The sequence below is a fragment of the Lampris incognitus genome, chromosome 8 (assembly GCF_029633865.1).
Source record: "Lampris incognitus isolate fLamInc1 chromosome 8, fLamInc1.hap2, whole genome shotgun sequence".
NCBI classification, from domain to species: Eukaryota; Metazoa; Chordata; class Actinopteri; order Lampriformes; family Lampridae; genus Lampris; species Lampris incognitus.
The window spans coordinates 18,406,089-18,423,028 of record NC_079218.1 but is presented as its reverse complement, the minus strand read 5'-3'; the positions used below and the strand labels follow the sequence as shown (position 1 = coordinate 18,423,028).

General features: G+C 44.0%; 1 protein-coding gene across 1 annotated transcript; it reads left to right on the top strand.

The window, feature by feature from the left end:
- Positions 1 to 1,788: 1,788 nt before the first annotated feature.
- si:dkey-251i10.1 (uncharacterized protein LOC100038774 homolog) lies at positions 1,789 to 4,313 on the top strand. The gene is made up of 4 exons (XM_056285031.1): positions 1,789 to 1,985; positions 2,876 to 3,362; positions 3,441 to 3,581; positions 3,874 to 4,313. Exons 1-4 carry the CDS (start codon positions 1,875 to 1,877, stop codon positions 4,029 to 4,031), a joined length of 897 nt encoding a protein of 298 aa, XP_056141006.1. The 5' UTR covers positions 1,789 to 1,874; the 3' UTR covers positions 4,032 to 4,313.
- The last annotated feature ends 12,627 nt before the right edge of the window (positions 4,314 to 16,940 follow it).

The following is a 16,940-nucleotide window of genomic DNA, read 5'->3' as shown; positions in this document are numbered from 1 at the left end:
ACCACGGGCAACTGTGCTAACCAGTCAACTAAAGCGTCCGACCCGTTAGCCAAGCGCTAGCGAGTCTAGGCATCCGTGGTTGTTACCCCCTCCTTCGGGAAGCACGTCCCCGCGGTTCAGTATATCAGCTCCCTCACGCCTCTGGGCGCACACACTTCCGATGGCCTCACCATTCCACGTCTGACATCAATGTAGTTCTGACATCAATGTAGTGAATTCAGGGGGCAGCTAGCCAGCCGCAGCCGGGAATCGAACTCAGGTAGTCCGGAACACAGGCGACTGCACTAACCAGTCAACTAAAAGGTCCGACCCATTAGCCAAGCGCTAGCGAGTCTAGGCGTCTGTGGTCATTACACTAATAATAATCATTACATTTATATGGCGCTTTTCTAGACACCCAAAGCGCATCACATTGAAGGGGGTAACTCACCTGGGTGATGAATGACAGCCATTTTGCACCAGAATGCTCACCACACATCAGCTTGAGGTGGACAGGGAGGAATCATTGAGCCAACTACATGGGGAGATGATAAGGTGGCCAGATGGAGACGGCCAGGTTAGGAATTTGCCAGGACACCGGGGAACCCCCTACTCTTTGCGATAAGTGCCATGGGATCTTTAATGACCGCATTGAGTCAGGACCTCAGTTTAACGTCTCATCTGAAGGACAGTATCTCCTACAGCAGTGTCCCCGTCACTGCACTGGGATTTGATATTTGTTGTTGTGTTTTTTTTTAATTAGGACCAGAGGGAAGACTGCCCCCTACTAGCCCACCAACACCACTTCCGACAGCAACTCAGTTTTACCGGATGGTCTCCCATCCAAGTACTAGCCAAGCCCATACCTGCTTAGCTGCCATCATTTGGCAGAGCCATTGTACATGTTGGTATAATTATATTATAATTTTAATAATTAATTTCACGCACTTTAATCACTTGCTTGAACTAAACACTGACCTATGCTACATGCATACATAGCACCAAGGTCATACATAGACTTCCCTATTGGTGGTGTAATCAAGTCAAGTTAATTTTATTTGTATAGCCCAATATCACAAATTACAAATTTGCCTCAGTGGGCTTTACAGCAACACAACATCCTGCCCTTAGACCCTTGCATCCAAAATTAATAGACGAGTAAAAATAACGACAAACAGTACAATGCACTGATCAACTAAAAAGTTACAGTACAATGCACTGATCAACTAAAAAGTTGCTGTAGCCCATAGGGCATAGGCATGTCATGAGATTTATTTAATTACCGTTGGGACATAAAACGGAATTTTTTAAAAATGTTCCATAAAAGTGTGCTTTGTTCTCCGAAAGTGCAACATCTCACTTGCCCAATCGACTGTATTTGTACAGGAATGATTTGGAAACAAACGACGTAACACCGCACTGAGCCTCAAATTGGGCACTCCCGTCTGTTACATAATAAGAGGCCTCTTTTTATGCAAGGTCCTCCTTCTTCTTCTGTGAAGTTAAAGCTGAACATTGCCTCCGGTCGCTCTTCTTCGTGTGAGTCCTTAGCCATACATGGGATTTGCCGCCATGCGTTCTATGAACAGATGATTATTGCCTAGTCCGAGCTCTGCCTTTATGCTCTTTGGGCGGAACGCTGCGTTGCCGGAAGATGACGTAATGATATGTCAGCCACTCATTTTCTTGATTGGCGGGAATGTGTGACGTCAGTCATGGTTGGCCAATAACAGTAAATCACAATTCCCGTCTGGTATCGCGAGTTATGTCTGAGATAAAGCTTCAACACGAATGTTCAATCGGCCATTTCGTTGGTGTAGGCCATCCACAGTAGAGGGCAGTGGGGGTATCATTTGTACTGAATTATCTCTTAAGGCATATTAGAACATCCAACGATGAGTGAACAGGCAGTTTCATTCGCCAAGGACTTCTTGGCCGGTGGTATCTCAGCTGCCATCTCCAAGACAGCTGTTGCCCCCATCGAGAGGGTGAAGCTTCTCCTTCAGGTAAAGCGATTTCTTCCTGTTCCCCGCTGACTTTCTCCGAGAACATCAGGGAGCCGAGGCGGCTAAAGCTAACCTAGCACGGTCCTGCCAACTTCCAGTAAAGATGGTCGGACTTTTGCCGGCCAGTTCCTACTGCTGTTGCCAGTACGCACAGTTCGGCTTTTGATGTTTACTTTTGCTTTGTATCTTGCATGGTTTATAAATGACTTGCTTTATAACTGGCGGGTCTAGAAATTTGAGGTCACCATGGAGAGAAATGACCTACACGAGCCTGACTGCTAACATACGCTTAGCTTCCCTTTACTAAGCTTAGCCTGCATAGCTAACAAAGGACAAATTATTGCCGTGACATTGTAGGGTTTTTTACCAACTCGAAAGATATTTAATCTAATATATACACAATAGCTTCACTTTGTAACCAATTTGTGAAACAATTCTAATGATTTTGATCTTATGAAAAAAATCAAGGTAATGCACTGGCTAGATGAGGTTATTCTGCCAAGGCCCGGAGTCAATTACCGGCCGGGTCAACCGGTTTTACATCCTTGGTTCAGTCTGCTCGTCGATGCGATTTGAACACTTAACGTCGAATCTGGTCTGCAGCTATCCTCATATTGCCCGGTCGACATTTATTTATTACAGGTCAGTGATTAACTTTCCAAAAGCACACGTATCAATGCTCTGTTGTGCTTTTAGCATTTGCGATGCACAGGGCTGGTTAACATTAGCAGAACGAAGCCTGCTATGCTCCAGAGTTTTGATCTTGAAGTGACCCTAGAGCAGTTGACTTGATAGGTGCCAAGGTCACAACCAGGGATCTCTAAATTGTTGTATGCCCCCTTTTTCTTGTGTATTTGTTGAATTCTAACAATCCCTATCTGACATTGCAGGTTCAGCATGCCAGCAAGCAGATCACAGCTGATATGCAGTACAAGGGTATCATTGATTGTGTCACCCGTATTCCCAAGGAGCAGGGTTTCCTTTCCTTCTGGAGAGGTAACCTTGCCAATGTCATCAGATACTTCCCCACCCAGGCCCTCAACTTTGCCTTCAAGGACAAATACAAGAAGGTCTTCCTTGATGGCGTTGACAAGCGCACCCAATTCTGGAGGTATTTTGCTGGTAACCTGGCCTCTGGTGGTGCTGCCGGAGCCACCTCTCTCTGCTTTGTTTATCCCCTTGACTTCGCCAGAACCCGTCTTGCTGCAGATGTCGGAAAAGCAGGCCAAGAAAGAGAGTTCAAGGGTCTTGGAGACTGCCTGGTGAAGATCTCCAGGTCTGATGGTGTGAGGGGCTTGTACCAAGGCTTCAATGTGTCTGTCCAAGGAATCATCATCTACAGGGCTGCTTACTTTGGCATCTACGACACAGCTAAGGGTATGTTAAAATGCAACTAGTTTCGAAGGGAAACCTCAACATTTAATAGATCTGTAACCACTCTGCCTCTGTTTACAGGTATGCTTCCAGATCCCAAGAACACTCACATATTGGTAAGCTGGATGATTGCCCAGTCCGTGACTGCTGTGGCTGGCCTGACCTCGTACCCCTTCGACACTGTCCGTAGGCGCATGATGATGCAGTCTGGACGTAAAGGAGGTGGGTATTTCAAGCACTGTTTGGAAGAAATAAATATGTCTGCATTAAAATTCCATAGTATGACCGGCCTAACTTTAGTGCAATATAATATTGTTCAGAGAACTGATGTTGCTTAGATAGGCAAAAGATGGCTAGATGATAGATGTTTATGTTGAGAATTTGAAGAGGTGTCACATGCCTGTCAGCTGAAGGACAAAAAATGTGGTATTGGCTTTTTTGTTTTAATGTGGAAATCATATTCCCACCAGTTTCACTTCACTTACTTTGTCTTATCTGTTCTCAAAATTCTCAGCTGACATCATGTACAGTGGCACCATCGACTGTTGGCGTAAGATTGCACGAGATGAGGGTGGCAAAGCTTTCTTCAAGGGAGCCTGGTCCAACGTGCTCAGAGGCATGGGCGGTGCCTTTGTGTTGGTGCTGTACGATGAGCTGAAGAAAGTCATCTAAGTCCTTTTAATGTTTTTTTTCTTAACATCATTGTCAGAATTGGCTAAATGTAACACAACTATCCATTTCTATGGACACTGCATTCTGCCTTATTTATGGGAACAAATTATAGTGTCTCACTATTGTGAGCAACGGCTGTACTTTGTGCATCTTATCATTTAAACGTTCCACGCCCTCTTTACCAATGTCATTCCTGTTAAAGAAATCTGGTACCTCCTCCTGTCATTGAGTAGGTTTGTATGGTCCTAACTTGAATAAATTTATTCTGGGGAACAAACTAAACCATTCACGTTGTCAGCTGTTTTATCCTATTGCAGCAAGAGATAAGGAAGTTGACTAATTGGATAATGATGTCCATGAAGAGGATTACTTCACTGCTATATTTACTCTCCCTTATCTCTTGCTCAGCCCGCTTAACTGTGGTCATGTATAAAGTTGTGGAGTAGACCTATGTGACCAAATTGCTTCAATCTGCTATTGTTACTGTGCCACTTTTTTCAGCTGTGAATTCATTTAATAATTGAGTAGTCTGTCTCTTAACTTTGATTTTTGGTCAATTGGAGGAGATTACAACCTCTTATTGCTGCAAAAAAAAAAGTCCTGGCAGATGTTAAGTGGATGTAAGCAGGTAGCTGCTGTTAGTATATATCAGTGAAGAAAGGCCCGTCTCTAAATGCAGACATGAGTTTAAAGGATGCTGCAGTGGCCATTGATTTCTGCACTGTCATGTCAAATGTGGACAGCGCTAGTAGTACCACACATGCATATCAACATGTCGAGGTATTCTTCAGTTATGGACTACATAGAAGGGTAAAAAGAACAGTGGGCCTCATTCACCAATCGTTTGTACGTACAAATTGTTCCTTTAAAACCGTGGAATTTTTAGCTCAAGATTGTCTCACTGAGGCTAAGCTGATGGTTATTTGTAATTCTTTTCCCCCTAACAGCTATTGTCTACCTCTTGGAATGAGCAATCACCCAGGCTTGCAAAGACAGTAGTGTTGGCTTCAGGGGTTGCCCGGGTTCTACACTGGTCTCAGGCTAACTTCAGGACTAAAAAATCCACGATTCTGTAAGAACACGTTTGTTCGTATGAACAATCGATGAATGAGGCCCAATATCTTAATGCAGAAAGTACGATGATTTTTTTTTCTTGGGAAAAATCTAGTTTGCAATAATGCTTTTCATGAGTAATATTTCAATTTCAAAGCAAATGATGGAATGGCTTACAAAAACTTGAAATGACCTAGTTGTAGGCCCGAGTTCAATCCAATACGAAAATTCTGACCGGAAGAGCAGTTAGCCAGGGCCATTGCTTTTTTGAGGTGTTCTTGAATTCTCAAAAGACATTCTCAAAGCTACAGAGGTGTTGCTGGCAGATGCCACCACAATGAATTTATAAGGGTGTGCAAACTTGAACTGACAATATTTTCATACCTAATAGGAAAAAATACACATTCCTTTGTGTTGAAAGTGATGATTAGAATAAATTATTTTATTGCCGTGTGCATTACATGAACTGGGAATTTAGCTTGGTGTTGGTACAATTGCAAGAAAAATACTGTTACATAGAGTAAAAACGTGAAGGATTATAAACGAATACACACCTATATGGGAATATAAACGGCAAAAAGTGTGAACGTGCAGTTTTATATACAGATTACAGTGGTTACGTACGTGTGTGGGAGTCTGGAGGGCAGAGGGCCTGTTGATTAGTCCGGGGGGTGGGGGGCATCATACGTCATCATATGCCATGTGTCATCATCCACAACAGCTTGATCCAGTTTAGTGGCGCAGGGGCTGGAGTTTATTCTAGTAGGTATCAGGCTGAAGGCACGGAAGCGACCCAGAGAGATCGCAACTTCACGGTCCACACGCAAACATTCACACACCATTCACGTGTATTTGCAATTTAGAGTTTCCAATTCACCCAATTTGTCTTTGCACAGTTAGAGAAAACTCAAGGAAATTGGGGGAAACCCACGCAAACATGTAGAGGACGTGAGTTCCACACTAGAACGCGCGCGCGGGGGGGGGGGACGCTACAGTGCCGCGCCTCTTCACCGTAACCGCCCCCCCACACACAGACACATTGCACACAGTAATGTCCGGTTATGTAATAAATCAAGCTGAATAGTAAATCTTGTCTCAGTGTATTTAATCACTTCTCTGCTGCTCCATGGCTGTCACATGTTCTGATCCTTGAACGTTCTGCGCATGAACCTTAAGCCGCTACAATAAACAAGATATACCAATACTGTCACCTACTGGCCCGGTGGGCACATACCGTTACATCCTCCTTCCTTTGAAGTTAATACAAAAAAAATAAGAATAAGAATACAAGGTAAGTATAAAGTCTAGAGACTGTTAAGCTATAACCAAATTTAGTCATCTAAACATTACACCACATTTTAACACTTTTCAGATAAAATAACAAACGGGTAAGTCACATTAAGCTATTGCCACACCTAGTCATTTAAACATTAATCAATATATTTCATACTTCTTTTCTGTACAGGCATACTATGTAACAACAAACAGGTAAGTCACATTAATTCCTTTTCATGTATCCCAACTCAATGTAACTTTCTGGGAAGTTTTCAAATAACTCCGCACCGATGTCTTGTAGGATATCTCTAACAAAACTCAAATTCTCTTGTTTTTTATCATTATTTTTTATCCTACAAGTCCATCACAACTTTCTGTTTTCTAGGCCTGCTAGACCTGCGCATGACTGGTGTTTCAATCGTTGGGGTAGGCGGAGGAAACTCAGTCGGGTGCACGTCTGGAGGATGCACAACAGGAGGTGTCACTTCAGCACCTGCCTGTTCCTGAAATGTCTCCTGAGTCTTAAGCAGACTTCTGCGGTTTCTCCACAGTACCTGTCCATCTTCAGTCCTAATGGTATATGACCTTGGACTTACTTCTTTCAGGACCATTGCCTTTCTGTTCCATGCGGAGGGCTCTTCGATTCTGACCATATCATGTCTGTAAGAGGTTTCAGACTCATGGCAGCCTTGTCATGGTTCTTTTTCTGTTTCCACTTGAGCTGCATGTGTTTCTGTGTCAGTCCCGTTTTCCTTTTTCACAGGCATGCATGGCAGTGTGTTGCGCAGTTTGCGGTTCATGAGGAGCTCCGCAAGCATGTGCCACATGACAGAGGTGAGGATCGATAGGTCAGCAATGCCAGGTAAGGGTCTGAGTTGGTTTCAGTGGCCTTTTTCAGGAGTATTTTGACAATTTCCACTCCTCTCTCTGCCTTTCCATTTGCCTGTGGATGGAGAGGGCTTGATGTGGTGTGTTGGAACCCATACTGTTCTGCAAACATCTGAAACTCCCGGAATCTATACTGGGGGTCACTGTCACTGCACTGTTTGAGGAATTCCGTGTCTGGCAAAGATGCCCTTCAGGTGAGTAATAAACCAAGCTGAAAAGTAAATCTTGCCTCTGTGTATTTAATCACTTCTTTTCTGCTCCATGGCTGTCACATGTTCTGATCCTAGAACTTTCTGCGCACGAACCTTAACCCTCTGTAATAAACAAAGCTATACCAATACTGCCACCTTCTGGCCCGGTGGGTACATATCATTACACACACTATGATCCATTTATGCATGTACAGTTCCTAATCTGATCATTTTCTCCAGTGATATCTTTCAAGGGTGGGCTATGTCTGCACACTCTGCACACATTGTATTACATTCTTTTCCCTTTTAAACTGAAATTTTGTTGCTACGACGCATAATTACACACCTATCATACTGTACATATTTGCACTTTGTATCTACTCTGACGTTTGAATAGCCACATCCATATTTACATAGCTTTATATTTACTCTTAACAAGGTGAGAGGTAGCCTTGATATGAGGCAGGGCTGCAGTTTAGTTTTTGTTTGTTTCGTGTATGAACCCTTTAGAACAAATCAAACCTGAACCAGGGGGTTTAGCAAACTAAAATAGGACTCGGTGCTCTCAGTGTGTTTACTTAAAAGAGGACTCGGTTCTCCTTATATTCCGCTTCAGTTTGAATGGGCCTCGGTGCATTTGCTGGTTTTGTTGATTGGACCTCTTCGAATTAGGATTAGTTCTCCCCTAAAAGATAATGGTGGAGCGTCTATAGTAAAGATAATGGGCACAGAGCATAGCGTGGAGAGGAAGTAATGGGGTAAGAAAAAGAAGAAAGCGAGATAAAGATTCAAGGGGTCATCAGTCCGTAGGTTATCATTTGCCAAGCGTCTCCTCCTTCAACCATTTTGGCTAATAAAAAAAAAGTCCCATCTTTCCTACCGAGGGAAGTATCTTCCCAATATCAACAGCATGTTAATTATCCATCCGCGTTCCCTTTTCCAGTAAGTGTACCAAAAATAATATTTTTTTCCGAAAAAAACCCCCACTTTAATTCAGCAAAACCGGCCACGACTTGGTTTTGTTTGTGTTTCCTCTCAGTGTGGTATAAGTAGTATCATGTGATTTTTTTTTCTTTCTTTTCTTTTTTATACGGCAAACCACAAGGACAGTGGAGCGAAAGGCGAAACGAACCGTGTCGTTATAAATGGTGGGCGGTTCTTCTCCGGTTCCTTTGGGTCCAGTGGAGCGGCGTCAGGCGACGTCTAAATGAATGGGACGTCTTGATGCACGCTCGATAATCTAGGTAAGGAAATCCAAGAAAGCTGAATCGGTTCATTTATGTCCAGATGAACTGATTCAACTCTCTGAGATAAATGAATTGGGACTTTGGAAAATTTATACGTCATACGAGTTTCCGGTACACCCTGTACCCGGGACCGTCTTTATCCCTCAATTCGTGCAGTGAACCCAGTCATCCAGTAGAGGGCGCACACGGACAGTCAGTGACGGCTGTGCAATACTCAGCAGCTGTTAAAATCGAAACATTACAAGGTTTATAGTTTTATAAGACATTATTTACTCTATGATAGTTTTCTAAGTTAGCTAAACCTAAGTGTTGGTAGCACTAGCTTGTTTTTGTTTGGTTGTTTGCTTATTTGTTTGTTTGTTTTCTTTTTCAAAAAAGTTTGTCAAAATTTTCCACCTTGTCACAGAGAGCAATGGTAACAATTAAGATATTTTTAGTAGATCAAATTCAAGGTATGTATGAGTGCTGAATGTGATCATTTAAAGTATCATTTTAAAAAAAGGGTAGTAGCATTATTTGAAATTCGCCAAAAACTATACTGTCTTGCATTGAAGCCGACGGACTTCATTATGTTATCCTGATATCCAGAATATGCATGATTCGATTCGAGTAACCTTTTTAGTTCACCTGTGTCTAGGATCACTGTATGCAGCAGTAGAACAATGCTAGTCAGCTCATTCAGTATATAGCATACACCGATCAGCCAAAACAATAAAACGATCTGAAGCCACTGCCATCAGGAAATACCATTGCCATGAAGGGGTATACTTGGTCTGCAACAATGTTTAGGTAGGTGGTATTGTCAAAGTAACATCCACATGAATGCCAGGACCCAAGGATTCCCAGCAGAACATTGCCCAGAGCATCACACTGCCTCTGCTGGTTTGCCTTCTTCCCATAGTGCATCCGGGTGCCATCTCTTCCCCAGGTAAATGACGCACACACACTCGGCCGTCCATATGATGCAAAAGAAAATGTGATTCATCAGATCAGGCCACCTTCTTCCACTGCCCCATGGTCCAGCCCATTGTAGGTGCTTTCAGCAGGGGACAGGGGGTCATCATGACTCTGACTGGTCTGCGGCTACGCAGCCCCATACACAGCAAGCTGCGATGCACTGTGTGTTCTGACACCTGTCTATTTTAGCCAGAGTTAACTTTTTTCAGCATTTTGATCTACAATAGCTCTTCTGTGGGATCAGACCAGACGAGCTTGCCATCGTACCCCACACGCATCAGTGAGCCTTGGGTGCCCATGACCCTGTGGCTTGGACTACTTTTAGTAGGTACTGACCACTGCATACCTGGAAAACCCCACAAGAGCCTGCCGATTTGGAGACGCCCTGACCCAGTCGTCTAGCCATCACAATTTGGCCCTTGTCAAAGTCACTTATGCTTAGTCCTTATGCTTGCCCATTTATCCTGCTTCCAACACATCAACTTCAAGAACTGACTGGTCATTTGCTGCCTAATATATCCCACCCCTTGACAGGTGCCATTGTAACGAGACAATCAATGCTATTCTCTTACCTGTCAGTGGTTTTAATGTTTTGGCTGATCGGTGTATACTATGCAATACACACTGTACAGCACATACACACATTCAAGCTTTGCAGCACTTTGCAGCTTTATAACATTTGAACCCAGCCACTGAGGATATGCAAGCCAGTGCATTCTTAGTGCCGATCCAAACCCTGATAAATGAGGAGGGCTGGATCAGGAAGGGCATCCTACATAAAACCTTTACCAAATCAAATATGCGGCTCATGAATAAGATTTCCATACCGATTGGTTGAGGCCTGAGTTACTAACGACTGCCATCGGTACTGTTGGGCAGCAGGGTGCTGGTGGAAACTATGCTACTGTTGGGTGAAGGAGAAGGAGAGGGGGAAGGCATGTCCAGAGACAGTGGGAGAGGAGGGAGGGTAAGGGTTTGGAGGTGAGAGTCAGAACTTTGAATGTTGGCACTATGACTGGAAAAGGGAGAGAGCTGGCTGATATGATGGAGAGAAGGACGGTAGATATACTGTGTGTGCAAGAGACCAGGTGCAAGGGGAGTAAGGCCAGGAGCACTTAAGGTGGCTTCAAACTTTTCTACCATGGTGCAAATGGGAGGAGACATGGGGTAGAGGTCATTCTTATCAAGAGTGTGCTGGAGGTGAAGAGAGTGTCAGACAGAGTGATGAGTATGAAGCTGGAAATCGAAGGTGTGTTGATGAATGTTATCAGCGCATATGCCCCGCAAGTTGGATGTGAGATGGGGAAAAAAAAGAATAATTCTGAAGTGGTGAAGAGTGTACCCAAGGAGGAGAGAGTGGTGATTGGAGCAGGCGTCAGTGGACATGTTGGTGAAGGGAACAGAGGTGATGATGAGGTGATGGGTAGGTATGGCGTCAAGGAGAAGAATGTGGTAGGACAGATGGTGGTTGAATTTGCAAAAAGGATGGAAAAGGCTGTGGTGAATACATATTTCAAGAAGAGGGAGGAACACAGGGTGACGTATAAGAGTGGAGAAAAGTGCACACAGGTGGACTAAAGCTTATGTAAGAGGCACGATCAGAAAGAGATTGGAGACTGCTAGGAGGTGACAGGGGAGAACGTAGCTAGGCAGCATCGGATGGTGGTCTGTAGAATGACTTTGAAGATCAAGAGGAGGAAGAGAGTGAAGGCAGAGCCAAGGATCAAATGGTGGAAGCTGAAGAAGGAAGACTGTTGTGTGGAGTTCAGGGAGGAGTTAAGACAGGCACTGGGTGGAAGTGAAGAGTTGCTGGATGGCTGGGCAACCACTGCAGAAATAGTGAGGGAGACAGCTAGGAAGGTACTTGGTGTGTCATCTGGGCAGAAGAAGGAAGACAAGGAGACTTGGTGGTGGAATGACAAAGTACAGCGAAGTATACAGAGGAAGAGGTTGGCAAAGAAGAAGTGGAATAGTCAGAGAGATGAAGAAAGTAGACGGGAGTACAAGGAAATGCAGTGTAAAGCGAAGAGAGAGGTGGCGCAGGTAAAAGAAAAGGCATATGGTGAGTTGTATGAGAGGTTAGACACTAAGGATGAAGAAAAGAACTTGTACCGATTGGCTAGACAGAGGGACCGAGCAGGGAAGGATAAGCAGCAGGTTAGGGCAATGAAGGATAGAGATGGAAATGTGCTGACAAGTGAGGAGAGTGTGTTGAGAATGTGGAAGGAATACTTTGAGGGACTGATGAATGAAGAAAATGAGAGCGAGAGAAGGTTGGATGATGTGGGGATAGTGAATCAGGAAGTGCGATGGATCAGCAAGGAGGAAGTGAGGGCAACTATGAAGAGTGGAAAGGCAGTTGGTCCAGATGACATACCTGTGGAGGCATGGAGATGTTTAGGAGAGATGTCGGTGGAGTTTTTAACTAGATTGTTTGACACAATCTTGGAAAGGGAGAGGATGCCCGGGGAGTTGGAAAGAAGCATACTGCTACCGATTTTCAAGTGTAAGGGCGATGTGCAGAACTGTAGCAACTGCAGAGGTATAAAGTTGATCAGACACAGTATGAAGATATGGGAAAGAGTAATAGAAGCTAGGTGAAGAGGAGAGGTGACGATTAGCGAGCAGCAGTATGGTTTCATGCCACGAAAGAGCACCACATGTGCAATGTTTGCTTTGAGAATGTTGATGGAGAAGTATAGAGAAGGCCAGAAGGAGTTACATTGTATCTTTAGAGAAAGCATACGACAGGGTGCCGAGAGAGTAGATGTGGTATTGTAGGAGAAAGTCGGGAGTGTCAGAGAAGTATGTAGGCATGATGCAGGATATGTATGAGGACAGTGTGACAGTGGTGAGATGTGTGCTAGGAGTGACAGATGGGTTCAAAGTGGAGGTGGGATTACATCAAGGATCGGCTCTGAGCCCTTTATTGTTTGCAATGGTGATGGACAGGTTGATGGACGAAATCAGGCAGGAGTCTCCGTGGACTATGATGTTTGCAGATGATATTGTGATCTGTAGCGAGAGTAGGGTGCAGGCTGAAGAGAGCCTGAAGAGGTGGAGGTATGACACTGGAGAGAAGAGGAATGAAAGTCAGTCGGAGCAAGATGGAATACATATGCACGAACAAGAGGGAGGACAGCGAAATGGTGAGGATGCAAGGAGTAGAGTTGGCGAAGGTGTATGAGTTTAAATACTTGGGGCCAACTGTTCAAAGTAACGGGGAGTGCAGAAGAGAGATGAAGAAGAGCATGAAGGCAGGGTGGAGTGGGTGTAGAAGAGTGTCAGGAGTGATTTGCGACAGAAGGGTACCAGCAAGAGTTAAAGGGAAGGTTTACAAGATGGTTGTGAGACCAGCTATGTTATATGGTTTGGAGACGGTGGCACTGACAAAAAGACAGGAGGCAGAGCTGGAGGTGGCAGAGTTGAAGATGATAAGATTTTCGTTGGAGTGATGAGACAGGATTAGGAACGACTTTATTAGAGGGACAGCTCAGGTTGGATGGTTTGGAGACAAAGCAAGAGAGGCCAGATTGAGATGGTTTGGACATGTGCAGAGAGATGCTGGGTATATTGGGAGAAGGATACTGAATATGGAGCTATGGAGGAAAAGAGGAAGGCGAAAGAGGAGGTTTATGGATGTGGTGAGGGAAGACATGCAGGTGGCTGTGTTGACAGGGGACAGGAAGAGATGGAAATGAATGATCTGTTGTGGCGACCCCTAACGGGAGTAGCCAAAAGTAGTAGGTAGGTCTTTATTTCAGACATAGAAAGCAAATGTTATTATTTCAAACACAGCAAACTAACAAACGTTACAGCAGGAGGAAGTTTCTACTTATAATATCCTCGAGACTCGATTCGTGTCAAACTCGAAAACGATTTGTTCAAATGTGACTCACTCATTCATTGTGCCTGCCACTACTGTTCTCAATGCGCAAACCCCTTGACCATGAAACAGACTCAAAACGAACTGTTCTCAGACCAGCTCGGTTTGAGGTCTGAGTCAGGTTTGTTTCAGTGAGTGGTCTGAGTTATGAGTTTTTAGACCAAAACAAAAACAAAAACCCTCACCTAAACAGTATATGACTGCCTTGTCGTCCTCTCTTGCCCTCTCTAGCTGACATTTTTTTTATGTTCATTGATCAACAAGGGGCCCCTGTGGTTGCTTAATCTCTCATACAGTGGATATAAAAAACTCCACACACCCTGTTGTTAACAGGGGTGTGTGGACTTTTTATATCCACCGTATGGATATAAAATCATCATGGCAGGTTTTTATGATATTAAAAAAAAATTAACCCAAGATAAATCATATCAGGACTTGCGCTGCCTTTAATGTGAAATTGCAACTGATAAAATTCAAGTGAAAAATAAGCTGAAACCTTTTAGGGGAAAAAAGAAAACAAAAGACTTGCAATAACCTGGTTGCATAGGTGTGCACACCCCTAAACTAATACTTTGTTGGAGCACCCTCTGATTTTATTACGGCTCTCAGTATTTTTGGGTAAGGGTCTATCAGCTTGGCACATGTTGACTTGGCAGTATTTTCCCACTCTTCCTTGCAAAAACGTTCTAGATCCATCAAATTGCGGCATCTCCTGTGCACAACCCTCTTCAGATCACCCCACAGATTTTCTATTGGATTCAGGTCTGGGCTCTGGCCAGGCCATTCCAAGACGTTGCTCTTCTTCGGGTGAAGCCATTCCTTTGTTAATTTGGATGTATGCTTTGGGTCGTTGTGCTGAAAGGTAAAATTCCTCTTCATCTTCAGCTTTCTGGCAGACACCTGAAGGTTTTGAACCAAATTCAACTGGTATTTGAAGCTATTCATGATTCCCTCCAACTTGACTGAAGCCCCAATTCTGGCTGAGGAAAAGCAGTCCCAAAGCAGGATGCCGCCACCACCATGCTTCACCGTGGGTATGGTGTTCTTTTGGTGATGTGTTGTGTTGTTTTTGTGCCAAAAATACCTTTTGAAATTATGGCCAAAAAAATTCAACCTTGTTCTCATCAGCACATAACACATTTTTCCACATGGTTTCGGAAGACTGGATGTATCTTTTTGCAAAATTTAGCCGGGCTTGGATATTTTTTTTCCGTGTGAAAAGTCTTCTGTCTTGCCACCCTACCCCATAGCCAAGACACATGAAGAATACGGGAGATTGTTGCCACATGTAGGCAGCAACCAGGACTTGTCAGAAATTCCTGCAGCTCCTTTAATGTTGCCGTAGGCCTCTTGGCAGTGTTCCTGACCAGTTTTCTCCTCATCTTCTCATCAATTTTGGAGGGACGTCCTGTTCTTGGTTGTACCATATTTTCTCCACTTGTTGATGATTGTCTTCACTGTGTTGCATGGTATATCTAATGCCTTGGAAATTCTTATGAACCCCTCTCCTGATCGACACCTTTCAACAACGAGAACCCGTTCATGCTTTGTAAACTCTTTGTGGACCATGGCTTTTGCAGTTGGATGCAACCAAGATGTCAGGAAAATCCTACAGGAACAGCTGAACTTTATTTGGTGCTGTGTACATGCTAGGGGACTCCACTGGTCCCCAGTGCTTACTGCTGCTTTAGTGTTTTTATTGCACTGGCACATCCATCCATTTTTCATACTAAAGTCCATTTCTGAGTTCTTGTTTTACACTGTCTGTGATATCTATGGTGAAGCCACAGCTTCCTATTTCTTGCCTTATCTGTGTGTGTGTGTGTGTGTGTGTGTGTGTATTATATATACGTATATATATATATATACACACGGATACAGGAAAAATAGTTTTAATGCATTGCAGTACAGGCCTGTTTCATGCGTCTCGCACTCATCAGCTGCTAATGATGTCAGGAGCAGCTGATGAGTGCGAGACGCACGAAACAGGCCTGTACTGCAATGCATTAAAACTATTTTTCCTGTATCCATGTTGATATTCTGCTCCTCATTAGTTGAGCACTTATAACATGGTGACAGTTTCGGAAAAAACGCTGTATATATATATATATATATATATACACACACACACACACACACACACACACACACACACACACTCATATATACTATATATATATATATATATATACACTCCTCATTAGTCGAGCACTCAACAACATTGACAGTTTTGGAATTAAAACGCTACATATATAAATATATATATAGGCTCCAGCATCCCACAACCCTAATTTAGATAAGCGGCTTGGATAATGGATGGATGGATGGAGATATATATAAATATACACTCACTGGCCACTTTATTAGGTACACCTTGCTAGTACCGGGTTGGACCCCCTTTTGCCTTCAGAACTGCCTTAATCCTTCGTGGCATAGATTCAACAAGGTACTGGAAACATTCCTCAGAGAGTTTGGTCCATATTGACATGATAGCATCACGCAGTTGCTGCAGATTTGTCGGCTGCACATCCACGATGCGAATCTCCCGGTCCACCACATCCCAAAGGTGCTCTATTGGATTGAGATCTGGTGACTGTGGAGGCCATTTGAGTACAGTGAACTCATTGTCATGTTCAAGAAACCAGTCTGAGATGATTCGAGCTTTATGACATGGTGCGTTATCCTGCTGGAAGTAGCCATCAGAAGATGGGAACACTGTGGTCATAAAGGGATGGACATGGTCAGCAACAATACTCAGGTAGGCTGTGGCGTTGACACGATACTCAATTGGTACTAAGGGGCCCAAAGTGTGCCAAGAAAATATCCCCCACACCATTACACCACCACCACCAGCCTGAACCGTTGATACAAGGCAGGATGGATCCATGCTTTCATGTTGTTGACGCCAAATTCTGACCCTGCCATCCGAATGTCGCAGCAGAAATCGAGACTCATCAGACCAGGCAACGTTTTTCCAATCTTCTATTGTCCAATTTTGGTGAGCCTGTGCGAATTGTAGCCTCAGTTTCCTGTTCTTAGCTGACAGGAGTGGCACCCGGTGTGGTCTTCTGCTGCTGTAGCCCATCTGCCTCAAGGTTGGACGTGTTGTGCGTTCAGAGATGCTCTTCTGCATACCTCGGTTGTAATGAGTGGTTATTTGAGTTACTGTTGCCTTTCTATCAGCTCGAACCAGTCTGGTCATTCTCCTCTGACCTCTGGCATCAACAAGGCATTTTCGCCCACAGAACTGCCGCTCACTGGATATTTTATCTTTTTCGGACCATTCTCTGTAAACCCTAGAGATGGTTGTGCGTGAAAATCCCAGTAGATCAGCAGTTTCTGAAATACTCAGACCAGCCCGTCTGGCACCAACAACCATGCCACGTTCAAAGTCACTTAAATCACCTTTCTT